This window comes from Leopardus geoffroyi, chromosome C1 (assembly GCF_018350155.1).
Source record: "Leopardus geoffroyi isolate Oge1 chromosome C1, O.geoffroyi_Oge1_pat1.0, whole genome shotgun sequence".
NCBI lineage: Eukaryota > Metazoa > Chordata > Mammalia > Carnivora > Felidae > Leopardus > Leopardus geoffroyi.
Window position 1 is genome coordinate 25617093 of NC_059328.1, and position 26627 is coordinate 25643719.

General features: G+C 47.4%; 1 protein-coding gene across 10 annotated transcripts in view; it reads right to left on the bottom strand.

Moving 5' to 3' along the window:
- The window catches only part of CSMD2 (CUB and Sushi multiple domains 2), a 610060-nt gene that overhangs the window by 147454 nt on the left and 435979 nt on the right, over positions 1-26627 (bottom strand). For all 10 annotated transcript variants that reach the window (XM_045476609.1, XM_045476606.1, XM_045476605.1 and 7 more), the window contains 2 exons: positions 10376-10578; positions 5147-5338 (listed from right to left, as the gene is read on the bottom strand). In XM_045476609.1, coding sequence (XP_045332565.1) covers positions 5147-5338; positions 10376-10578 — 395 coding nt within the window. The remainder of the gene's footprint in view (positions 1-5146; positions 5339-10375; positions 10579-26627) is intronic.

Consider the following 26627-nt stretch of genomic DNA (forward strand, 5'->3'; position numbering starts at 1 on the left):
CTGAACTGTCAGCACAGAGCCTGACGTGGGGCTTGAACTCACAAACTATGAGATCATGACCTGAGCTGAAGTCGGATGCTTAATCGACTGAGCCACCCAGGTGCCCCTCACCTCAGGAAATTATTAAAAACAAAGACAAAATATCTGGCTCTCCCACTTCCTGGCTATGTGATCTTAGGGAATTTACCTAACCTCTCTGGACCTCAGCATCCTTTCTCTATTGCAGGAAGACATTATATTTCCCTTGGGGATGGTAGTAAAAATTTTGGAGAGGTGGTTAAAGCATTTGGCATACAGTAAGCAGTCAGTATTTGGAGCCCTTATTCATCTCTGAGACATTTGAAACACACGGTCTCCTTCCACCACCTCACATCCAGTTTTCAGGTGAGCTTTGTGGGTGTTTATCCCGCGTTCCACGTCACTCGCTGCCAGGAGGAGCGACAAACACAATCACGTTCACCCGCCAAGTGTGGTTGGCCTCCTGGCTGTCAGTGCTTTCGGCATCTGCTTGGGGATGCAGACACCTTCCAATTTTCCGGAAGACCTTGTCTGAGAGAATGTGTGCCCCTCAGTTGTACGGAGATATGACGGAGCTCCATTAGGCCATGGTGGTCCCCACCCCATCTGGCTTGAGATGACAGGCCTTTCAAGCAGGCGGGCAGCAGGAAATTGGCTGGCGATACAAGAAGTTGCTTGCCCAGAGCCCTGTGGGGGCATTTCCCAGATTCTGAATCAGGTTCTTCCCTGAATGGCTGGGTCACTGTGCTGTAGCAGTAGGGTGTGAGAAAGGGGAGGCTGGAAAGTATACGGGGTCACTAACAGAAAATCTGGCCGAGACTGTAAATATGGCCTGGTCTGAGGAAAAAACCACAGGGCACGACTGGAGGTTGAAGTACAGCAGGCCAGTAGTGAGCCCACCGGAGCCTGGAAAGCCATTCAAGGAGAGGCCAGAAAATCCAAGATGTGACACACAGGCGGGACTAAGGGTGTATCTAAGACTGAACTTAAGAGCAGCCAATTGCTTGTCACAGAGCTGAGTTTTATTGCCTCATGCTGTACCTTTCACTCAGGGTAAGGCTTAAAGCACTAGATCAATGCCCACAGGGTCTTTCAAAACAACAACAACAACAACAACAACAACAACAACAACAGTAGTCTTCAGGGCCATAAAAGCCCTAACACGGCTGAACATAAAACCTGAGTGGTCAAGAGTAGTGGGGTTTTTTTTTTTCCCTCCCATGGAAAGTACATCCCAAGTATCAACTTGAATACCAAGAACACTCAAGTGGGCACCTGTTATATGTCAGACATGACGTATAGCATATTAGATACATCATCTCATTTACGTCTCGTAACAGCTCCATGAGCTATGGATTGTTCTTCCTCGTTTAGAAATGAGGAGGCTGGGACTCAGGGGGGTTAAGGACCTTGCCCAGAGTCACTCTGAGACTCGACCTTCATCTGTCTGGCTCCAAAGGATGCCCCTTTCCCATTTTATTCTGCTGGGAATTGCTGGCCAGGGAGCAGAGGAGCGCTCCTCCCTATAGGCTGGCCAGGGAGCAGAGGAATGCTCCTCTCCATATGCTGGCAGGGGAGCAGAGGAGTGTTCCCCCTTGCAGGCCAGGAGCAGAGGAGTGCTCCTCCCTATAGGCTGGCAGGGGAGCAGCCCCAGCTGCAGGAGCGCCTATGAACAAGGATGGTTCCTCTCATCAGGTCTGCTTTGTGTCCATTCACTCCTCCCCTGCACTCTCTTAGAGAAGAGGGTTACATGAATGAGGCGCACTGGAGGCCTGTGTGATCAGGATAAAATCTTGCACGTAACACAGCAGGACCCACTGCCTGGTCCTAAGAGTGGCCCTACCCATGGCCTAGAAACTGATGCAGGTCATGTGGGCAGTCTGAACTCCCAGGGGACCTTTTAAGGGGGCACAGTGATGCCTCCATTAGAGCAAGGGCCACCAGGCATGAGACTCTTTTGTGGCACAGGGGTTTCCCCCTTAAGTTAGCCACAGGTTGGGGTGAGTCTGGGTGTTTCTGAACCTTCCCGTATTGTTCTTCTGCCAACCCCCAAAGTGCTCACAGTTTGTCTGGGTTCTAGGCCCCTGCTATGGCACAGTCCCCCTCCAGATGGTTCCCTGGCATCGGATGATCAGGCACCTGCTTCCCACTCAGGACCCCGATGTGGGCTTCACTGCCCTCTGCCATTTGTGTATCAAGGCCTGGCCAGGCTCCTAGCTGCTTCCTGTTTGCAGCTGATTGAGGAGTATGCCGAGGAAGGAAATGCCTTCCCTTTCCAGTCCCATTGGCAAGCCAGCAGGACAACTGAGCTGTTGCAGACTAAATGAGGCCTTGGCAACATCCTAGCATCGCCTGGTCCTTTTAGCAGGTGACCCACAGGGTTGGGAAGGCAGGCTGGAACTAGAAGCTGGGTCTTGCTCCCAATCCAGGGTGCCTGCCCCTCACCCACGGTCATGCCCTGCCCTCTCCCTACTGTGAGTCAGAAGCAGAAGGCAGGTTCTGGCCTGCAGACCCAGGCTCGAGCTTACAAACCATGGAAGCCCAGGAGGGAGTGGAAGCACGTGGTTGATCACCCCAGATGGCCAAGTAGTGGGCAGGCTGTACTGTGGGGCGAGAGTTGAGAAAAAGGCCACCAGACTTGCAGTTACACAGTCCTGGGTTCCAATTCTGATTGTCCCGCTTACTAGCTGTGAATTTGGGCAAGCTATCCCTTCTCTGGGCCTCCATTTCCCCACTTATAAAATTGAAAAAAAAAAAAAGAAAAGAAAAATGACGAGAATGGCTTCTAACATACAGTGTGTTCACCATGAACCAGACGTGGTTCTAAGTGCTTTGTAGTATGACCTTACTTAATCCTCAAAACAACGTGATGAGGTAGGTGCTATCATTGTCCCTATTTTACAGGAGAGGAAAATGAGGCACAGGGAGATTAAATAATTTGTCTAAGGCCACACAGCTGGCTGTGGTGAAGCCACCGGACTCGGTGGTTGGAATCCAGAACCTGAGCTCAAAACTTACCACCTGGTGATTCCATTTGCAAGAATGCGGCTAAAATGTCTAGCCCGGTGCCTATCATGGGGATGACGCTCAATAAATACTTGTTTTCCCCCCTTGCTTTTTCCCTATAATGAAGGGATATCAAGGCCAGCCAGACCAGTCGTGGCAGACTGCCAAGGGAGCTGGAAATTAGGGGCTTGTCACTGGGATTTCCAGACTGTTTGAGCGAAGAGACAAAGACATTCATTTTGTTGCCTGAGGAACGTTTCCCCAAGCTGAGTACAGAAGAATGGGTAATGAAAGCTAAATTAACCTCTTTGCCCTGCTTGCTGCACATTTATTGCTCTCAACAGCTTAACACAGTGCAGCCCCCCTCCTCCACCTGGGACAGTCTTATCTCAGGACCTGCTTTTCTGTAAGAGAAGCCTAAGGAATCACAGCCCTGTAGAAAGCTAAATTTGGAAGGGGCCTCAGAGGTCATCTGATTCCCTTCTGGGCCTCACCAGAATTCCCCTTCCCAGATGGGATTCTGGCTCAGGGGAGGGAGGGGAGTCCTAAAACTGAAAAGAAGAAAACGGAGAAAGGAGGAAAGGAAAGAAGGAAGGAAGTTAGGAAGGAAGGAAGGAAAGAGAAAAGCAAGGAGGGAATTAGCATTTCTTGAGATTTGGGTTAGTTATGGCCTCACCCCACAATGCCAAGAGAAGTATATCTACTCTCACTTTACAGAATAGGAAACTGAGGCTCAGAGATGGATTGATTCCCCATGGCCACTGAACTAGTCAATGGCACAGCCAGGATCTGAACCCCGATCTGTCTCCTTTAGTACCCCATATTCTTTCCTACCTGGCTCCATGTAGCTGAGAATGGAGCTGTTCCTGGAACCCAGGTCTCAACTTCCTGTCTGCTGTATGTTCACCATGCTCCTACCATGTAACCTGGGTCGCTCCCAATTACTTGTGAGAGACGGGATTCAGTGTGTCCCCTTCAGTGCCAAGCCTCAGAGCTTGGCCGGCAAAGGCCAGCCCTTGGATGCCTGGACAGAGCCTCCCCTGGAGCCTCTGTGGAAAGAGGTGCCTGCAGGGCATTGGCCAGGTGGAAGCCGCTGGGCTGTGTCTCAGAAAGTCCCTGGGACCTGTCCCCGGCACAGTAGTCAGTGTGGGAGGTAGGAAATTGAAACGCTTTGCATTCAGACTGATGTGGGTGTGAATCTTGGCTCTGCCATACCCTAGCCCTGTGATTTGGGCAAGATATCCAAATTTGTCTAAGTTTCAGTTTCCTGAACTGTAAAATGAGGGAATGGTGCTCATTCTGGAGAGCTGTAGGGAAAGTCAAATGAGGCTGTGTACGAAAACATCCAGTATGGGGCTGGCACACAGCAAGGGGACTCAGGGACTATCGCTTCTCTTCTAACACCTGTCGTTGACACAGGAGATAAATGCATTCAGTACTTTGCCTGAGAAAAAGGGCCATGTGGCAGTAAGCACCTGGATGCTTCTATTTCTCTTTCCAGTCTTCTCCTCCTTTCAAGCTCCCTCCCCATCCCAGTCTCCAGTGGCTAGGGAGCACGATTATTCACACCCCAACTCTTACAAGCTCCCTGACCTTGGCAAGTCTCAGAGTTTCCATTTCTTCATGGGTCAAATGGGGAGATTTTTAAGACTAAGGACATATCTGGAGATCTGACACCCAGGTAACCAATAATTTCCTTGAGCAGAGAAAGGGCAAACTTCTTTCCTTTATACCTGAGCCTATGGGTGCCCTTCCAGTGCTTTAGGTAATGGAAGGGGCATCTGGGAACCTGCTGACCTTCCTACCCGAGCTCACCCATCACCTTCCTCCCAACCTATATAGCCTGAGCCAGGGGAGAAAGGAGGCAGACATGCCTGGCTTAGCAATTTGGGGGCCCGTTTTGGGGAGGGAAGAATTTGTCGTGTATAGAGAGTGTGAGTGTGTGAATGTGAGGGGGTGTGTGTGCGCATATAAGCAGGGTAAACTGTGGGCTTTCTGCAACTTTCAGCTGCTCCAATTCTCCCGGCCAGCCTCTAGAGGCAGCTGCCACTTATGCCACAGGGTCTGGAACACACAACCGGTGGGACCAGAGGGCAGGATTCGCTCTGCAGCTGCTTTGTACCAATGCACGTTGGTGGGCTGGGCTGCCAGAAGAATCTGTTCTCGATCTTCACGCAGCTGATCTCCGCGCTCCCCTGTAGCGCATAGCCAGGGTCACACTGGAACACCGTGGAGTCTCCGGCTTCCCAACTGTCGCCGCTCCGGCTCCCATTCTGCGGGACCCCAGGGTCGTTGCAGGACGTTGCTGTGGACACTGGGATGAGGGAACAGAAGAAGTGGGGTTGCCCAGATGTCTGCTGGACAATGAGGCTCCAGCTCATTACCCTCACTGCCATCACCACGCCCACCGCCAGTGCCACTGCCACAATCTGTCACCTCCCACCGGCATCGCTGGCTGCAGCAACAGTGCCACCGGTTTCTGTTCTCACCCCATTTCCTGTCATCGCCTCCACCGCCACTGGGGACCACCAGCTATTTTACCAGTAGTACCTTCACCTGTCACGAGATACCACGACTTAGGTGTGATTACACAGCCACGATTGTAGAAGTGAGTTCAACTCGATTTAATGACACAAGCCTTGTTCCATAGATAAGCTTTGAATTTTGTGTACATCATGTTGCCAACAGGAGTGACAAGGCGATTAAGTCTAAACTCCATGTATTCAATCAGAAGGGTCTGCCAACGGGTTGGGAGCAGGTCTGCAAGAGCACTGAGCAGCGGGTGTGAAGGGGCAGGGAGAACTGGAGTCCGGTGAAGGCTGTGTCCTCCCTTGCATGGCAAATGCCCAACCACCCATCAGACTGAAACCAAAGGGAAGTCTGATGTTCGTAGCAAGTGATAGAGTAGCGTTCAAAATAGATATTCGTAGCTGAGAGGTATCAAATATTCAAAAATGTGGGAATGTGGGAGATGTTCCCAGGCTGGTAACCTAACTTCGCATACAACAGACCACGTATTTTAAAAGCAAATGTCAAATGAATGGCGGAGGGAAGGAATAAATAAATAACAGGATGAACGAATGAATGAATGAGTGAACAGACGCAGCATGAGAAGACACACCAAAGGACATGATGGAAGAAAAAGTCCAGAGAAAGAATCGGGGACAGCTGCAAGCTCCAGCTGCCTACACAGACCCCACCTGTGTCATTGTTCAGACTGTGGTCAGCCGGACCCAGGGACAGGAGGCTCTGCAGGCCACAGGATGCACAATGGTCATTTGCTTGGAGGGTCAGTTCCCCCACCCCAAAATTTTGGGAAAAATAACATGCACAAAACCAAAGGAATTTATTGTGGAGTAGAACGTAGAATTCACATTAGTTCTTCAGCAAAAACGTGAAGCCTCAAAAAGATTTTAGCCTCTTAACAGCCTCCAGATCTGCAGGTGGATGTACATGCACTCCGTTCTGCTCTTTTCAATGGAAACGCTCGAGAAGCCCGCACCCAGGGCAGCTGTACACACCAATACCACCCATTATAAGATCTAGGACTGTGTGGACGAGCCTGGAGTTAGAGTATCCGATACCTTATACCCAATAACAATACACAATAAACTAGGGCCCACAGTCAGATCTGGCTCTATGCCTGTTCTTGTAAATAAAGTTTTATTAGAATATGGGCATGCTCATTTGTTTACATATGCTTTACTATATTCCAGCCATGTCTGTAAAATTTTCCAATACATCAAACTCAGTCCCCTCCCCACTTCTCCCCAGGACCTTTGCACCTGCTGGCCCTTCTGCCTAGAACGAAGGTGCCACAGAGTTTCCTGGGCCAGCTCCATCTTGTCACTCAGTTTTTAGCTCCCATATCACCTCCTCAGACAGGCCTCTTTGATCGCATTCTTCTGGGCTCAAATCTTGACCCCCTTCCACCAATTTTGTCACATTATCCTGTTTCATTTGTTTCATTGCACAATCTGTAATAATCTTGCTAATTCGTGTTTGCTTCTTTATTGTATATCACTTGTGCATCTCTGTGGGAACAGAAACCTCGGCTGGTTTGCTTCCAACTGTCTCCCCAGGGCCTAGAACATTACCCAGCACACAGCCATGCTCAGTAAATATTTGTTGAATGAATAAATAAATGAACAAATCATCACCATCTGACACTTACTGAATTTATTTATAAAGTCAAATAAGAATCAATCTTCTTCCTTCCCAATTAAAAACAGACTTAGCTTTCATCTCTAGCTCTACAGTGTGCTGTACACATGTAAATGATTCCCTGGAAGAAAAATAGCTCACTGTTCTGACCATATTCAGAAAGATTATTTATATGGGAGGCGACAGAGTGCAATGATTAAGAGCCTAGGTCTGGGAATCAGACACGGGGGTTTTGATCCAGTCTGTGCTGCTTATTCACTAGATGACCTTGTATGAGAAACCTCTCTGGGCCCCAGAGCCCATGTCTGCAACATGGATTAATAATGGCCACCATATTCTAAGGTTTCCGTGAAAAGTATTAGCAGAGTGCTTTAGCGTGGAGCCGGCTCAGCGGGTGGCAGTGACTACGCTTCCCTCTCCTTCAGGGTCTCCCTGACCTTCTTTGTTCCCACTTTCTCTCCTGAATGCTCCTGAATTCGAGCTGCTTGGCAAAGCCCTGGGGAAACGCTGGATCCACGTGGTTCAGACAGGATGTTAGATGTTACACAGTCATGTTTACTTAATAAAGCCAAGCCTGCACTAATCGTCTCTGGCATTTCTGTACAATCCCCCGTCAAACACACACTATAAAGTTAACATGGGGTGAGCCATTCTCCCTTCCCCAGAGTAGTCCTGGTATTTGCTCACTGATGGCAGCAACAGGGAAGGTGACCTTTCCTGAACCTCAGTTACACCCAGACCCTGGGCCAGGTGGTCTCAGCCTTTCTGGAGCCCAGGCTAGATAGCTTTACCCACTCCCCTCTCTGCAGACCTACGCGAGGCTCCGGACATCTTGTCTCAAGACACGCTTGCATTAGAGAAAACCAGCCATTCGTGCGTTCAGGTGGTCACGTGGCTGTTAATTCAGGAAGCAGTGTGTGAGCACCTGTGGCCTACACTGTGGGGGAGTCTGAAGGCAGGACCTGGCCCTGACTCTCGAAGAGCTGCCTGTGAAATGGCAAGTAGGTGGCCACCTCCAAGCCAAGGCAGAGTGTCTGGAGTTGACAATGTGCTGAAGAAGCAGAAGTAATGTGCTAGGGGTGCCACAGGCCACAGCAATTTATTCTGAACGGAGAGATTAGGAGGAAGTGGCACCTGACAGGAACCTTGAAGGGTGAATTTTATGTCTACGGGCTGGGAGTGGCATGAGGAAGCAGAATGGGCTGCTGGGCGGAGGCACGGCTCACGAGAGTGCCGAGGGACTCTGTCCCATGTGGCCACACTGCACGTGCAGCGGAAGTCAGATCATGCAAATCTATGGGGGAATTTTCAGTGCAATTAAGAGGAGTTTTTTTTTTTCTTTCCCCCCCAGCCATAACCATTAGCTGGGGCACAGTCAGAGAAAAATACATGTCTGGTTTAATTATTCATGGTCCTCCTTTCCCCGGAGAGTGGACTGAGCTGTCTCTTTAGCGTTCTCTCCTCACTTCTGGGGGATCCTTTATAGCATATCCCAGCAGTCTCCAAAGTCTGTCCTGTAAAATGCTAGTCTCTTGAGATGGTCTAGGAAAAAGTCATCCATGGTGAAATATGTTTGGGAATTGTGACCCACTAGATAGATACCTTCTGAATTTACCTGCCTTAGCATACTAGAAGTTCTCAGGGGTCCCAAATTACAGATCGCCTCTTTAGGTCTGCCTTGACCGAAGCACCTTTTCAACGTTGCTTGATCATGCAAAGTTCTTTTTCCGGCAACGTCAATTAACAGTCCATGGAACTCCAGGGAACAGATGTTGGGAAATGCTGACCTAAAATGATTCCCTTGCTGCCCCGTGGTGGGAACCTAATCTCAGATGAGATCAGCGTTACTCCATGGTCCCCAGAGAGTCTCTGTGGTATTGACAAATGGGTACCAGGATTTCAAGTAAGAAGACTCCCAATGAGCCCTGCAAGGAGCTATTCCTTGCTAGGCTGGACGCTTGCATGAGTGTTGATCGGGCAAGTTAATGAGTATAAAGGAACATAATCCTGGAGACCCTCATCTCCCCTACAGACTGTTGAATGCTCATCTCCATGGGGAAAACAGATGCACACAAGAGCTGGAAGTAGGGTTTGTGACACCATTACAGCCTAACTGGTGCCAGAAATATACCTAACCACCCTTAGTCAGTATACCAACCAGGTGAGACTGTGGAGGCAAAGCCGTGGCAAGGGGTGCCACATAGGCTTGCTCCGGAATCACCATGGAAACCACCCCCCAACACGCACACACAGTGGAGTAAGGAGATGGTAATGAAGACAGCTGCTGTATAATAAACATAAGCATAAACCGAGGCAGAGTCACTCGTGCAGGGAAATGAGTGACGGAAGAGGCACTTCAGAGGAGATGAGACGATGCATCACAGGGGGAGGCAGGACCAATACATGAATTATCTAATACTGGGACTTGGATGTTGAGCATTGCCCATTTTTGGTAGCTCTTTGTTATGCTCCTCCATAATTGGCTACTATAGTACATAATTAATCGAATTTAGATCACTCATGTTTGGCTCCCCATCCTTATGGAGATTTGCACTAGACTAAGAACCAGCGTGTGAGGCATGTCAGAGTGGCTTTTCCATGATCGAGCCCCACATCGCCGTCACCTCGTGCCTGCCTGCCCCCTTCCACACTCCCTTTGCTTCAGCCTACATGTCTGGAAGCTGTTATCCTGCCTCTCTACTTGTGCACATGCTCTTGGCACCTAGGATGCCCTTTTCTCTCTTTTACATCTAACAGGGACCCAGAGATGCCCCCAGGTCCTACTCCATGGCACCTCCAATTCCACATGATCATCGACTACCCCCTCCTTGAAACACTGCCTTTCCCTCATGCTTCTGGTCTGAGCTTGGACACTGTGTTTCCTGGAACATCTTCCTTGATGTTCCAAGGTGAGCATTATAGCTTATATTTCGCCCCCCAGATACTCAACAATTTGCATGTTAGTGTCTCTTAGGCTGCCCGCCTGTCTTCGCCTGTCGAGTGAGCTCAGCACAGATATCTGAACAAGTGCTAACCGGGTCCCAGGCACATAGCACCTGCTCAATGAATATCTCCACACAGTGGGGGAGGGATGGAGGAAAGGAGGCACCGGAGAGGGGTTGGTGGGGGAGGCTGGAGTTGTGCTGCAGGACAGATGGAGAGGGATGGGCAGAAAGTGAGCACAGACCTGAGAAGTGAATGGCAAACCCCTGCTTGCTGGTGAAGAAGTCAGTGCTGAACTGCAGAACGACCGAGTTGAAGGTGCTGTGTAGGTCCTTGGGCAGGGCTGCACCGCTGAGCTCCTTCAGCAGAACCCCACTCTCCACAGGCCCGTCCCAGATGCGTAGCACGTCATGGACCTCCTCCGTGTCAAACACCAGGAAGTGGAGCCTGAATGGAGAGAAGAGGCAGGCAGTCACCCTGGGCCCAGCACCTTCTTCCCAGGGGCTTCCGGTCAGAGAAGGTCGTAAACCTAAGAAAGACTTGCAAGAAGGAAGAGAAAGCAGTGTCCGGCAGCACGGCTTCCATCCAGTCTGCTCCTCCCACTGGGGGTCCCTAACAGTGGGGCAGGGGTGGTGGGGTGTGGCTTTTGTGCAGCTTATTATTATGAGCTTCATGTTGCCACTGTCGAACCCCACCCGTCCCTCCACGGCACACAACAGTCCCCAGACATCACTCCTGAGTCCACATCCATTTCCCAGACTGTGAGGGGGATGCCGAGAAGGCCTAGATCCAATCAAAATCCCAAAAAGTCATTTTGTGGATATTGATAAACTGAGCCTGAAGTTTATATGGAGAGGTGAAAGACCCAGAACAGCTACACAATATCGAAGAAGAATGAAACTGGAGACTGACACTACCTGATGTCAAGACTTCCTACAAAGCTGCAGTAATCAAGGTGGTATGCTGTCGGTGAAGGAATAGATGAGTGGGTCAATGGAACAGAACAGAGAGCCCAGCAATAGACCCATGTAAATACAGTCAACTGATCTTTGACAGAGGAGCAAAGACAGTCTTTTCAACAAATGGTGTTGGAACAACTGGATGTCCACATGCAAAAAATGAATTTAGACTTGAAACCCTTCATGAAAATTAATTCAAAATGGATCACAGACTTAAATGTAAACATAAAATTATAAACTCCTATAAGACAACATAGGAGAAACCCTACATGACCTTGGGTGTGGGGATGACTTTTAAATAACATGCCAAAGGCATGATCCGTGGAAAAAACCACTGATCAGCTCCACTGCCCTGAAATTAAAAACTTCTCTTCTGCGAAAGACAACATCAAGAAAATGAAGAAAATGAGCAGACAAGCCACAGACTGGGAGGAAATATTTTCAAAAGACATCATTTGACAAAGGACTGTTATCCAAAATATACAAGGAATTCTTTTTTTTTTAAGTTTTACTTATTTTGAGAGAGACAGAGACAGTGTGAGTGGGGGAGGGGCAGAGAGAGGTAGGGAGAGAGAATCCCAAGCAGGCTCTGCACTGACAGTGGGGCTCCAACTCATGAATCGTTGAGATCATGACCTGAGCTGAAACCAAGTCAGATGCTCAACTGAGCCACTCAGATGCCCCAACATACAAAGAATTCTTAAAAGTCAACAATAAGAAAACAAATAACTCTGATTTAAAAATGGGCCAAAGACCTTACCAGACACCTCACCAAAGATACATAAAATGGGGAATAAGCAGATGAAAAGATGCTCCACATCATGTTACCAGGGAAATGCAAATGAAAAGAGCAAAGGGATGCCACGGCAGACCTCTTAGAATGTCCCAAAGCCGGAACACCCAACAACACCAAGTGTTGAGGAGGAGGGAAACAGGAACCCTTACACATTGCTGGTGGGAATGCAAAATGGTACGGCTACTTTGGAAGATGGTCTGGACATTTCTGACAAAAGTAAACACACTCTTCCTACCATACCATCCAGCCATCATGTTCCTTGGTGTTTACCCAAAGGAGTTGAAAACTTAGGTCTGTCCAAGGACCTGCACACAGACGTTTAGAGCACTTTTATTTGTAACTACCCAAACTTGGAAGCAACCAAGATCTCCTTCAGTAGGTGCACGGATAAACTGTGGCACATCCAGATGATGGAATAGTATTCAGTGCTAAAAATATATGAGCTCAAAAGGCATGAAAAGACATGGAGGCAACTTGAATGCATACTACTGAGTGAAAGAAGCCATTCTGAAAAAGCTTCACATTGTAGCTTCACATATGTCACCTATATGACATTCTGGAAAAAACAAAACTATGGGAATGGTTAAATAAATAAATAAATAAATAAATAAATAAATAAGTGCTTGCCAGGGGCCGGATGGCTGGGAGGGATGAATGAGTGGAGCACAAAGGATTTTTAGGGTGGTGGAAACACTCTTAGGGTACTATACTGGTGGATCCATTTCATGGTACATTTGTCCAAACCTATACAATGTACATCAGAGTGAACCCTAATGGAAACTACGGACTTTGAGTGATAATGATGTGCCAGTGTAGGCTCATCATTTGTGACAAATGTACTACTCTCGTGTGGGATGTTGACAGTGGGGGAGGTTGTGCATGTGTGGGGGCAGGAGGCAAATGGGAAATTTCCGCACCTTTGTCTCAATTTTACTGTGAAACTAAATCTGCTCTACAAAACTAAGTCTTAGGAAAAGAGGTGTGTGTGTGTGTGTGTGTGTGTGTGTGTGTGTGTGGGCGCGGGTAAAGGTAAGGGGTTGTTGGGGTGACAGAGCTGTGGTGGGGAGAGGGGTGAGCCTACTTCTTGGTCTCTAGGAACAGAACTCAGGATATTGGCTACACATAGGCTTGGTTTAGATAATCCCTAGGGATTCGAGGAGGCCAGGCAGGGGTTTCCATGTGGAGGGTGACTGCAGGCCACAGACAGAGCTCCCAGAGCAGGGTAGCTGAGTAGGAATCCTGAATTCTTCCAGGACAAAATGTTCTGGTTGTCAAAGCTACTTTGACTACTAGTCTGGGTGACTCTCTTCTCTCTCAATCTCTTTTATTATCAAGTTGTTATTTTGGAACAGTTTTAGACTTCTAGAAAAGTTGCAAAGATAATATGGAGAATTCCCATAGACCTCTCACTCTCTCTCCCATTGTTCATGTCTTACATTTCCCGGGTACATTTGTCACAACTAGGGAACCAAATCAGTGCATTATTATGAACTCAGCTCCAGACTTTATTTGGATTTCACCAGTGTTTCCACTGATGTCCTTTTTCTGTTCTAGGATCTAATCCATTTATCACTATCTCCTTTAAAAAATTTCTTTTTAACTTATAAAAATAAGACATGCTCAAGGCAGAAAAAGACAAACAATATATAGATGTACTGAATTTTTAAAAAGTCTCTTTCTTACACAAACCAATCTGTTCTCCAAAGCTTTTTACTTGCTATTAGTTTTGATGTATATCCTTCCAGACTTTCAGTGTTGCACACTTGCATTTTCCCCCCCAAATGGGACCATATTTTACATAATTTCATGTCACTTTTTTCACTTAAGACTCTTTTATGTACCTAATATGTACAGTTCATTTTTTTTTCTCTACAAAAATGGACATGGTTATATTTTACTATCTCACAAAAGACTGCAAGGAGTGCTCCCATCTTCAGGTAGCTTTGCACACTTCTGTTAATATTTCAGTTGATTGTAGCAAGAATTTTGGGGGGAAGATGGGTCATACTTAACAATTTTTGATAAATGCTGCTAAATTATTCTCTTCAGTGATCATATTGATTTATATTCCCACTAAACAGCATTCATAAGACTCTTCTCTCTAAACTTTACCTCATCAACATCAGATATTACAATGTTGTAAATATATTCTATATTAAATACTTGCCCATCTGCTAAGCCAAAATGGAATCTCACTGGTGTTTTAAGTTTAGATAATTTAGTTAGGTTGCATATCTTTGCATATATTCATTGGCCATTTGTATGTCTTCACAAACTTTACCCATCTTAATTGAGTTACTTGTCTTTTAAAATTCTATTTACAGTTAACAGTAACTCTAGTATAATTTTTATTTATTATTTTTATACTTTTTGATTTGTTTTTCATACATTGCTAATATTTTCTCCTGGCGTCTGGTATCTCTTTGCCCTTTAAATTTTGTCCACAGTGTCTATTTCGGTGTAGGGGTTATTCATTTTATATAATCAAGTGTGGTAATCTTTTTCTTTAAGGATACTGGGGGTCATGTTATGCTTGGGCAAATCCGCTCCTTCCCACAATGATTGGACAGCAAAACTTTAATATTTCCCCAGACTTTGTTAGTTCTATTTTTTGAGGTTTTCAGGTTCATTATGTTTCCAAATGGACACTCAACTGTCCCACTACCACCCATGTTTTGACTATCAAAATGCTCTGTTTACTTCCTCCTATTTATTATAGTCCGTGCTTAGTTTATTCATTTGTTTACTACCTGTCTCCCCAACTAGAAGACCGTTTTCATGAGTGTGAGAGCAGGTATTACTCACGACGGTAGGCCCCAGTGCCTAGGATGTGCCCGACAACTTTGGATGGTGCTCATGAATACCTGGGGAAGGAGGACACTTGTCGCTGAATAATCCAGGCTCCCCCCATGGGTTTGAAATGCTATAGGTTTGGTCATGAGTCTGATTCTAGACGCTCTCCTTAGTTCCAGGGCCTTCCTCCTTTGTCTATATGGATGCTACTTGTGGTACTATGAACATGCCTCCTCAACTTACTTCTGTTTTCTTATTTCATATTTTGATATTATGTTTTTAAAGTTATTCTGGTTGTTTTTAAATACTATTTTTAATGTTTATTTATTTCTGAGAGAGGCAGAGCATGAGCAGGGGACGGGCACAGAGAGAGGGAGACGCAGAATCCGAAGCAGGCTCCAGGATCTGAGCTGCCAGCACACAGACCGATGTGGGGCTCAAACTCAAGAACTGTGAGATCATGACCTGGGCCAAAGTCAGATGCTCAACGGACTGAGACACCCAAGTGCCCCATCATATTTTGATATTCTTACAGGGCAAGTCCCTCTTCATATTCCAGTCTCCCTCCCAAATTTCTTAGCTATTTTCACAGACTTATCCTTTGACACGAACTTTACAGTTATCAAGTTCCAAAAAAATCCCACTGATACTTTGGAATTGCACACATGTATTGATCAATTTGGGCAAACTGATATCTTTATGCTATTTTCCCCAGCCAGGAACACTGTAGATAACTTATTTAGGGCTTAGTTCATTTACCTTGGTAAAGTTTCATGGTTTTCTTCTTTGTCATGTTTTTCTTTTGCATACTTTGTATTAAATTCTTTTTTGAAATATTTATTTTTGAGAGAGAGAGAGCGTGGGGGAGAGGCAGAGAGAGAGAGGGAGAGAGTATCCCAAGCAGGCTCCACGCTGTCAGCATAGAGCCTAACACGGGGCCTGATCTCACCAACTGTGAGATCGTGACCGGAGCTGAAATCAAGAGTTGGACGTTTAACCAATGGAGCCACCCAGGCACCTATGAATTATTTTTTAAAAACTCCATTGTGAATGAGATTTAATCGTTAGTTACATATTTCTTATTGGATGTGTGTGTTTCTTATTTTCAGCTATCAGTTAGTTCTAACAGGATTCAAATGAATCTCCTGGATTTCCTGAGCAAACCCTTTTACAGATCTAGGTGGAGGTCCTCCACACCAGAAGCTGTGTGGGTTCTAGTTCCTCTGGCAGGCAACCCCTCTGAGGGTTTCTGGCAGAGTAAAGACAGATGGGCTTCCCTTCAAGGCGTTCAGCAGGAACCAGACTGGAAGCCTGGGGCCCCGCACTTGACTGGAAAGAGGAAGGAGCTCCCCAGGAAGCTGAGCAAACCGGTGTACTCCCTGCTGTGCCAACTGCCCCCTTCCTTGTCTGCTTTCTCTACGTTTCTCGAGGCACTGTGAAATTGACCCCAACCACAGGAGCAGACCAGGGGGTAGGCGGTGCGGGCTGCTGTGCATGCTTGAGGGAAAGAGAGGTGCTCTGGGCCGGACTTGTCGGGGAAGGAAGGAGTTGATGAGGCTTGAAGTCTGTACAGCATGAAAGGGAGTGTGTTTTCTTTGGATTAATAGCATGAGACAAGACCTGAAGGCAGAGGGAGGTCAAGGGGCTGGGAAGAGAGGCAACTCCCACACTGGAGTTCAAGTGGCGTCAGGATGTCCTAGGAAACAGAGCTGGGCTGAGAGAGTAAAGATAATGAGGCTCCGGAATTAGCTAGAGGAACTTGTGCTTTGTCCTCTTTGAGTTAGAGGCCCACTGAGCTCCCTGAGGGCGAATTACTGAATGGCTGAATGAATCCATGAACGAATGAATCGAAATCCCAGGGGGAGCCATCTGATAGGAAGCTAAGCAGAGAGAATATGGAGACGAGGTGGAAATGAAAGAAAACGAGGTTGTTCATATAACAACCACCGTGTACAAAGCACTTTTGCATGTGCTTAGCCCACACAACCATCTTTATCTTATAAAGATGGCTTCATTCCCATCTTTAAAAATGAGAATACAGAGGTTTAGAGAGGTTGAGTAACTTGCCCAAGGTCAAGGGCTGGTTTGAGAGTGAGCCAGTATTACATTATATAATTATAGTCCGGGTCCAACTTTGGTGCTCCCACTCTTCTCCCTGGTAATGCTGCCCGCGCCTCCGGAAAGGAGAGGTTGTGGCCGGGAGCCAGGCATGGGCTGGAGAGGCCCTATTAGTAATCAATAGTTTACAGGTGAATCATACACAGGGCTAAAGGGCTGATCTTTGAGACCATGAATTACAAAGGCCAGCTCTCTGCATTCAGCTTAGCCGATCTGATCATCAGATAAAGTCAAGGGCTTGGCATTGAAGAGGTCTGGAGAAGTGGGAGCAGGAGGCAAGAGGAGGGAGCCCGAGGTCCTTTGCCTGCAGAAACAATGCAATTCAGCAGTCAAAAGGATAGAGGCTGAAGGTGCAGACCTCTTACTGCATTCATTTATTTAAACACCTCCCATGCGCTGGGTGCGGGGAGATAATGGTGAAGATGACAGACAGAGTGTCATTTTCCAGTTGTTTCTGGAGATGGGCAATACTCCCACATACACAAACCCATTAAAAGATTATCAGCTGTGGCAAATGCGGTGAAGGAGGCAGTGTGCTGAGACAGAGTACCCGCTTTCAAGAGAGTGGCTGGAGAGGTGATGTGGAATCAAGAGGAGAGACTCATAGGTGCCAGCCCTGGGAAGAGCAGGGCAGAGAAGGAGGTAGGAGGACACTTCCTATCATAAAGGCAGCGTGTGCAAAGGCCCCCTAAGGCAACCAGCCTGGAGTGTTCGAGTAACAGAAAGGTCGCTGAAGCTGTTGCTGGCCCAAGACAAGGCAGGCAGAGGCCAGGTCAGGTGGGGCCCTGAGGGTCTGGGAAAAGTTTGGGTTTCATTGAGAGATTCTTCAGCTGAGGCCTGGCAGGATCTGATTTCCACTTTAAGGTCACTCTTGCTGCCCAGATGAGAATAGTGGCAGGGGCAAGAGCAGGTGCAGGGCAGGTAGCTGGGGGCTGTAGCAGGGGGCTGGGGACCTCTTGTATTAGAAATCCTTGATGAGAGCCAGGTAAGACTTGCTTTGTGAAACTGACCACATTTATTAAGACTCTTACTGAAGACTTTTTCTCATCTTATAGAAATCAAAGTCTATAAAATGCTAATCAGAGGTTGTGATCGATAGGGCTAATTCCAGGCCAAAGCAGACTATAGGGTTGCCTGAGCGGCTCCTGTGCAGGTGAATATCAGTCTTCTTTGGCTTTTGAAATACTGGAAACAATTTGAGGACCCTGTTCCCACGGTGCCCCCAGGTGGGAAGGGAGGGAGAGAGGCGAAAAGTAGTCCTTCCTAGAGATACCTTGCTCCTGGGGCACCAGAGATTTCCCTCACCAAGTCTTCCGGGAGCCCCAACTGCCATCCTCCAAGCCTCTCTTGTCTTCACCCATTTCCTTCTTATCTTTTTGCTTCAGAGACTTCTCTCTGCCTGGAATGTTCCTACCCCCATGCACCCTCACACCACCTGCCATGGTTGAGTTGTCTCCGCCAAAAAGATATGCTCAGGTTCTAACCCCTCTACCTGTCAATGTGACCTTAACTGGAAATAAATGCATTGTTGCAGATATAATCAAATTAAGATGAGGTCATGCTGGATTAGGGTGGGCCCTAAATTCAATGGCTGATGTCTGCATAAGAGAAAGGAGAGGGAGACTATATGCAGAGACACAGAGGGGACATCGGGGAGAAGACCAGGTGAAAACAGAGGTAGAGACTGGAGTGACACATCTGTGAGGCAAGGAATGCTAAGGGTTGCTGGCAACTACCAGAAGCCAGAAGAAGGACAGATTGTTCCCTAGAGTCTTCAGAGGGAGCACAGCTACACTGACACCTTGATTCTGGACTTCTAAGCTTTAGAACTGTGAGCAAGTAAATGTCTGTTCTTGTTTTAAGCCATTCTGCTTGTTACAGCAGCCCCAGTGAACGAATACACCACCTTACTGATGTGTACCAGTCGGTGCCCCTCACCCAGTGGGGAGCTTTTCCTGGGCTTCCCCATATCCGCCTCATGGCCCCAGTCTGGAGAGATGCTCCCCCTATGTGCTCCTGCTGTATCAGAGCCATCCATTGACTTACCTATCTTACCGAGCTCCTTGACTGCTACGTTTGTGACGCATTCATCTCTGTATCTCTGGTACCCAGCACAAGGCCTGGCCCAAACTAAGCTCTTGGTCTGGTTGAACTGATGAATGAATGAACCGTTCGCCATCTTTCAGGAACACCCATAGTTCAACCAAACTTACCCAGGTCAAGTGCCTGTCATGTGGCAAGAGGCAATTTAAATCCCATGTGCTAAGGGAGATACCCCTAGATTGCTGGGGGTTCTGACACCTCTCTTTACTGCCCACCTCCAGCTCCTTGGATCTTACAACTGTACAGCTGGTGCTCTATCACCACCAAAGAGATAGGACCTAGCTGCACAGACTCCAGGCCAGAGCTAGCAGCCTGGTCCAAACCCAGGAGATGTGGGGAGGCTGCAACCACGGTCTTCACTCACTAAGTCCAGCCTTGTGGGTTCTCTGAACCCATACAGACACTGAAAGTCACACATTCAATCAAGAGATAGCAAGTATTAGATGCAGACAGCATACCAGGCACTGGTGACACCGATGGGAATATGGCATAGCCCTACCCCTAAATGCGGTGTGATGGGGATTATGGTGAAGGTGCGCACAAAGAAGGCCCTACCTTGTGCAGACGGGGTGAGGTAAGGCCCCCGGGAGAAGAGAACAATGGAGCTGAGTCTCGCCAGATGAACAGGATGCGTCCAGATGAACGGGGTGGACGAGGAGTGTGAGAAGAAAAGGGAATGCCAGGGAGGGAAGAGAGCCTGCATGAGGACACGGATGGCTAGAGAGATGGGCACCCCAGGAAAGAAGTGGTTCTTCAGGAGGACAAAAGCATGGGGTGCAGGTGGGCGGGTCTGGACAAGCACGCCCAACGCCCAGCGTGAGATGTGCACAGAGAAGTGAGTTCTGGAGGACACTGGCTTTAGGGATGAGCAGGGGAAGAGAAGTCCATGGAAACTAAGACTAAGACTTAGAAGGAAAAGCAGAAACAGGTGCAGCCCTAGAAGTCAAGAGAGAAGACAATCTCAGAGGAATGGCAATGATGGCAATATCATTCAAGCTGTGCAGAACACAAGGCTGGTGTGGCCCCTGTGATTCTAGTGACAGCAGTTTCCATGGTGATGGGGCAGGACTGGGGAGAGGGGCGGGGAGCCCCGTTCCCACCAAAGGAGGGGCCCGAGTTGGTCTCAGGGTCTTAAGTCTGGTATCTGGTTTTCCGGGGGGTACAACCTGGGTGTCTGCTTCTTTCTCCTACTCCCCTGGGGGCTGCCCTGAAACTCTGCTCTCTCTGGAGCTGGGTCTTCATTGCACAGCTGGCTGCCACCTGCTTCAACTACAGGGCACCCTCAACTGTGGGGTTGTCCCTGTTCCAGGATCTCCATACACCTTTTTGTTGTGGCGTTTCTGCAGAGTCCCACCGCAGTCTCCCTGTAGCAGGTGCCCCGGGGAGGGCCTCTTCCACCCGGCCCTTGCTCCCTGACCTCTTCCCACCAGCCCGCCACTGAGAGCCGGCCAGACTTTGCTGGTAAGGCTGCACGGTTCATTGATACTCGGTCTCAACGACAGGAAGAAGTTTTCTACCAGAGTCTCCATCTGAAAAGCTAGGAGAACCTCGATTTTCACTACAGGCGCCTGTACTTCGCAGGCAAATCCTGCTTCTGGGATTTGGTCCCCAGTTCTCTCAGTCCCAAGGAAATGTGGACATATTGGGGTTTTTTTTTTTTTTTTTTTGGATACCGCATGCCCTGCTGCTTACAGGTGGTTCATCTGTATCTGTTGCACATTAGAAAGATAAGCAAAAACGTCTTGACATGTTGATTTCACCTGCCTTCTGACTGGCCCCCGAATGTGAAAGGGCCTTGGGTACTCCCAAACAACTGTTCACTCCATGAACAAATGGATGCTGCACAGATACGAGTCCTAACTGCGGATCTTTTTACAACAAGAGAAAACAGCACACAAACGAACGGCTGCTACGGGGGGGAAGGGGGTCAGAAATCATTCCTGCCCCCAAATGAGAAGGCAACCTAAATTATCCTCAGTGACATTGGAAACGACAATAAGAAAATAATACTTGTTTTATAAAATGCCCCCTTCTGAGTCACGAAGCTGCAAACCAACAATTAAACCATGATCATAATAGCAGACAATAATAATTAAATCATCCTGCCATCCAAAGAGCAAAAGCGGAGAAGACAGACCAAAGCCCAAAGCAAGCATTGGTGTCTAGAGCGAAATGAAAGGCTCTTCTTTCCTGGGGCCAGCTGGTATTCAATAGAAAAGTGATTCTTTTGTTACTTCTGCGAGCAAGAGAATAAACCTGAGCTTCTGGTCACTGAAGAAACCACAGTTGCCATGCGGCCACAGTTTCCATTCTGGGGCAAGCATACAGATGAAGGACTTGGGCTATTCCTTGTGTCTCACCCTTCCTTGCTGGCTGACCTTGCACTGGTTTCCGTCTCGTCATCAGCACCTTGTAAACGAAGGCTCCGTGACTGTCATTAGCCAGAACCTGCCCTGGAGGTGTCAGGGGATTCTGTGAGGGGCAGATGTGTCTTTATCCTTCTTGGAAGAAGTGTTTTCCATAAAATGAAAGGTTCATGCTTCCTGAAGAGGCTGTGTAGCACAGTGGAAAAGAAACAGTGGCTAGGGAGCCAAAGACATAGCTTCAAATCTAGTTCTATGACAGCTACTCAGGTGAACTTGCACAGCCTCAGTTTACTTGTCTGTACAATGGCAGTAACTGGGCATCTGTCCAGCAGTGTTGCTAGGAGAATTATTGTAGATGAAATCACATATAAAGGTACCTGGCACTGAGCCTGATACATAGTGTAAAATCAATAAGTGGTAAAATCACCTAAAACAAATTCTGTTTTTGTTCTCTTTATTTTTATTGAAGTGTGACTAATATATAATATTATATTCGTTTCAGGTGTACAACATTTTTTTTTATACTTAAGAGATGTGTTAAAGTCTCCTATGATTGTCAATTTCTTGTCTTTATGACAGATTTCATTTTATGTTTCCTTGTTAGGTTACATAAAGATCCACGACTGTTGGCCTTATTATGGCATAGACACTATTCCCATGAAATAATTCTCTCTGTCCCTGGTGGCTGTTGGCATTCCTTAGCTTGGGGCTCCATCGTTCCAGTCTCTGTGTCTGTCTTCTCCTCTGTGTGTATAAAATCTCCCCCTGCTTCCCTCTTATAAAGATCCGTGTGATTGCATTTAGGGCCCACCTGGAGAGAATCCAGGCTCACCTCCTCATCTCAAGGGCCCGGATTTAATCATAGCTGCAAAGATCCTTTTTCCAAGTAAGCTAATGTTTACAGGCTCCAGTCATTAAAACCTGATATCTTTGGGGGCCATCATACAGCCTGCTGCAATGTCTTTGCAAGCTTTTCAAGAAGCCTGAGTGTCAATTTTCTGTGTCTTCTGTGCATATTATATCCTGGCTGGATCAATGGTTCTTGGGTCTCACAACACCACTGGCTTCGGCCTTTGATGTTAAGGGGAAGCGATTTTAGAAGGACTGGATTCTCTGTGGTGGTGGCTTTTTGTAAATGACTGTTTATCTGAGGGGGATTGATGGTGTGCTTACCTGTGTGGGTGTGTTTTCCCAAAGGCTTTCCGGGATTTCATTATTCTTGGAACTGTTTGATTTGTTCATCAAGTTGTATCTAATTAGTTTTGCCTGGAACTCAGTGAGTCCGTTCAATTCACCAGGATGCTTTAGCCCTGGTCCATCGTCTGCCCCTTCTCAGAGGACTTTGCTCACAGCTTGTATTTTATTACCCCTTTCTCCATTTGCTCCTCGTTCTTCTCCACATGTGCCGCCTGGTTGGTACTCTGTCCTTTGCATTTGGCAATTCCTCTTTCATTTATTTCCACATTCTTGTAGTTTTCCTCTGCAATCTCAGATCCTCCAGCTTGTCTCTTACTTGAATGCTTTTATTTTTTACAAGGCAAATGCTGCTCTTGTGGATTTTGGTTCCTGTGTATTTAGCTTCTTTTTTATTCTTTGCTTGCCTCTATCACTGGCCTTCTATCTCAGGATCTCCCCTCCCCCACTGCATCATCCAATCTTCTGCTACTGATCATCCCTACTTCTCATATGTCAATGAGAACATTATCCATAAATCCGTTTACGTTTTCTTTCGTTTACTATAGTAAAATTTTTTCAGAAAATATGTTTCCATTTAAAAAAAATTTTTTTTTTCAACGTTTATTTATTTTTGGGACAGAGAGAGACAGAGCATGAACGGGGGAGGGTCAGAGAGAGAGAGAGGGAGACACAGAATCGGAAACAGGCTCCAGGCTCTGAGCCATCATGAGCCATCAGCCCAGAGCCTGACGCGGGGCTCGAACTCACGGACCGTGAGATCGTGACCTGGCTGAAGTCGGACGCTTAACCGACTGCGCCACCCAGGCGCCCCAAAATATGTTTCCATTTAAAAAAAATTTTTTTTAAATGTTTATTTATGTTTGAGACAGAGAGAGAGAGAGAGAGAGAGAGAGAGAGAGAGAGAGAGCGAGCGCATGGGAGGGGCAGAGACAGAAGGAGACACAGAATCTGAAACAGGCTCCCGGCTCTGAGTTGTCAGCACAGAGCCCAACATGAGGCTCGAACTCACTAACCTTGAGATCATGACCTGAGCCAAAGTCAGAGGCTTAACCGACTGAACCACCTAGGTGCACCTATGTTTCTATTTCTTTAGGGAAATGATTCTTTTTCAAGAATGGTATGCGTTAAGTGGCATCATACAAGTTCATTTTATTTATTTTTTGCTGGTTTCCTTATCTTTTGAGGGGGGGGAGATCTATACTGGTCCAACGAAGTCTACGTTTCTTCAGTTAAGTGGAATACCCCCTCTAAGAAATCCTGGAATTCATTTTTTGGGATGGTAAACTGGCAGTCAGTTTGATGTCTACCGGCCAATTCAACTATCCAGTGTAGCCCAGCTGGATTATTATTCTTGGATGATTTGAAGTAATTTGTGTTTCTTTTTTCTAGAGGTGATCCATGAAAACTAAATTGCCAGAGAGCATCGCCACACTTACATCCACATTTACACCTACCGGGTTATCCATATCCTCTCCTTCAAAAAACTTCTGAGCTCCTTTTGGCGATTTCCTGATTTGTTGAAACCTGAAGCCTGACAAAGGAACACCCCGCCGGGTATGTGCTTATCTGTTCAGCTCCTTCAGGAGGTCAGCTCTTGTAGTGCAAGTACACGGACCTTCTCTGTTGAAGGTTTAACTACTGCCATGGCTCAAAAACAAACCTTCTGGAAGCAGCTAAACCTGCGGCCACGATTCCTGGCAAGAGCTACGAACAGAAGCTTCACTTCTGGTGCCTTCTGCCTCCTCTGGGCCAGCTGCCCACTTGCTGTTGAAGGGGAACAACAGTGACCGCAGCGGGGGATTGCTGCCCCGTGATTGATATGCAACCGCAGGCAGGGAGTCCGGATTTCCGGTGCAGCCAGATGTTTTGTCTAGTTCAGGCTCCTCCCAGGAAGACAAGCTCCACTGGGTAGGGGTTCTGGTTCATCAAAACTGTGCCTCCCTCCCACCCCTCGGTAATCCTACTGCTTGGTGACCAACAGCCAAGAATGGAGTTTCCAGGTCACCCTTTGCATTAATCATTAAAAAGCATCCCTACAGTTAAACATCAACAAACTATCCTCATTAGCCAAATATGAGCATTAAGAGCAGAAATTGAAGCTTCCAGAACAGCATTTCCACCCTCCATGGGCCCCAGATCTCTTTAGGGAAAGCACACCTGGAGAAGACTGTCTCTTCTCCCTTCCCCCCTTTCCCCTCCATGTAGCCCCTCACATATAGCTTGTAAGCCTAGCCAGATTTGTACTCAGAAACAAGGCGCAGTTCTCCTGAATATAGCAAGGGCCTCTCAAACAGTTATCTTAGACTCCTCCCTGGTTTCCCAGACAATTTCTCCTTGGCATTGCCACCAGTGACCTTCTTTTAGGAATGGAGATACCATCATGTCACATCAGACAATGGGTTCCTCCAGAAGCAGTTCTGTACGTTCACCCCTTCCTCCCTTTCATGTTACCTCCACCCTGCATGGCGAACTACTACTATGCTTTCAAATGCACCTAGAATAGCTCCTCTTCTAACACCCTGCCCCCAACTGCTACCTGGGATTAGGAACTACCCTTGCAAATGCTTTTCAGTTGTGCTTTGTACAAACTTCTACTACAGCATTTATCGCATTATATTAGAATCTGTAGCAGACCCTGTAGGACGGTCTATCTGCACTCCATTTCCAAAAACTCGTCTATCTCTACTAGTGAAACTGTAACAGCGAAACAAAATTGATTTCCTGCTTTCCCAGCCGGGCATCCATGGCGAGTCCTGATGAATAAAGTGTAGGAAGATGTCTGTAAGGATGGTGATTCTTCCTGAAGAAATACACAAACCATCCCAAGGAGAAAGATCTGTGCCCTGTCCTCTCCCCTCTTCTTTTAGACTGCGACACAGACACAAGGTGTGGAGCCGCAGCAGCTAACCAGGCGAGCATGAGGGTACAGCCGAGGGCAGTGCAGCAAGAAGAAAGGCAACAGCATCCTGAGCGGCCGCCCTGGGTCTAGACGGGACCTTCAGATCCTCGTTCCAAGAGAAAAGTGAACCTCCATCTGTTGAAGCCAGCTTTAGTCAGTTTTTCTACTTCCATTCCTAACTGATGAAATTTCTACCCATACGACTGAGACTTTCAAGGGAAAAGACTGTTTCTTATTTATATTTATACCCTCAGTACCTGGCAGAACGCCTGGCACTGAGTAAATGCTCCAAGTATTTTAATTGAACTGAATGTCGTTACTGTCTTCAAAATATTCCAATGGCTTCTCATTATACTGAAAAATCCATTTAGAGTCCTCATCTTAGCCTGCAGGGTCCTGCGGAGAGCCCTCTTTACCCGAGCAACCTCATCTCCCCCATGCGGTCCCCAGCCACGTCAAGGGAGCACTCTTTTGTGGATAGACGCTACATTTTGCCCTGTGTTCGTGCCTTTGCTCTCTTTCCCCTCAGTTGGAATGCTCGCCTCTACACCTCCAGGCAGGCCTTCTCTCTCTCTCTTCTCCATTGCTGAACTTGGCTTGCACCTGCTCACAGTCTCTGCTTTGTCTTGGAGGGACCTGTTCGTTTGACTATTTCCTCCCACGGAATGTGAGCCCTTGGAAGACAAAGACTGGCCTTAGTGTAATTGTTGTGTTTCCCACTGCACAGTGTCTGGCGCAGAGAAAGTGTTCAATGTGTGTTTTGTTCAGTGGAACTAAACCAGGGTCAGAACGACAGACTGGGGAGAGAAGAGTTTGGAGCTAGACAGAAAGGGTCTGAAACCCACATCACTGGGTAATTGTGAGATATTCACCCTTTCTGGGCCTCAACAGTCTCATCTGTAAAATGGGGACAGTAATAACTGATCAAGAATGTGGTACGAGGTACGTGTTTGATAAATGTTAGGTAGAGGGCAGGACCAAGAGCAGACGGCTTTGCTTCCCTCTCTTCAATTTTTCTCTGAGCTGGTCCACTGATTATAACAGGGAAAACTCTAACCCAACACTGGAAACTGAGAAGGCGTCTCATCCATAGGGGATGAAATTCCACGTTCTACATACTGACCACACGAGGAAGAGTGACATGGAGGGTGCAGCACAGTCTGCTCTCCTGCTGTTGGTTGTCAGGCCTGGATGGAGTTCACTGGTCAGCCTGTCCGATTCTTGGTACTCAGGGGAAAACACACCTACCAAATGCTGGAGACGCC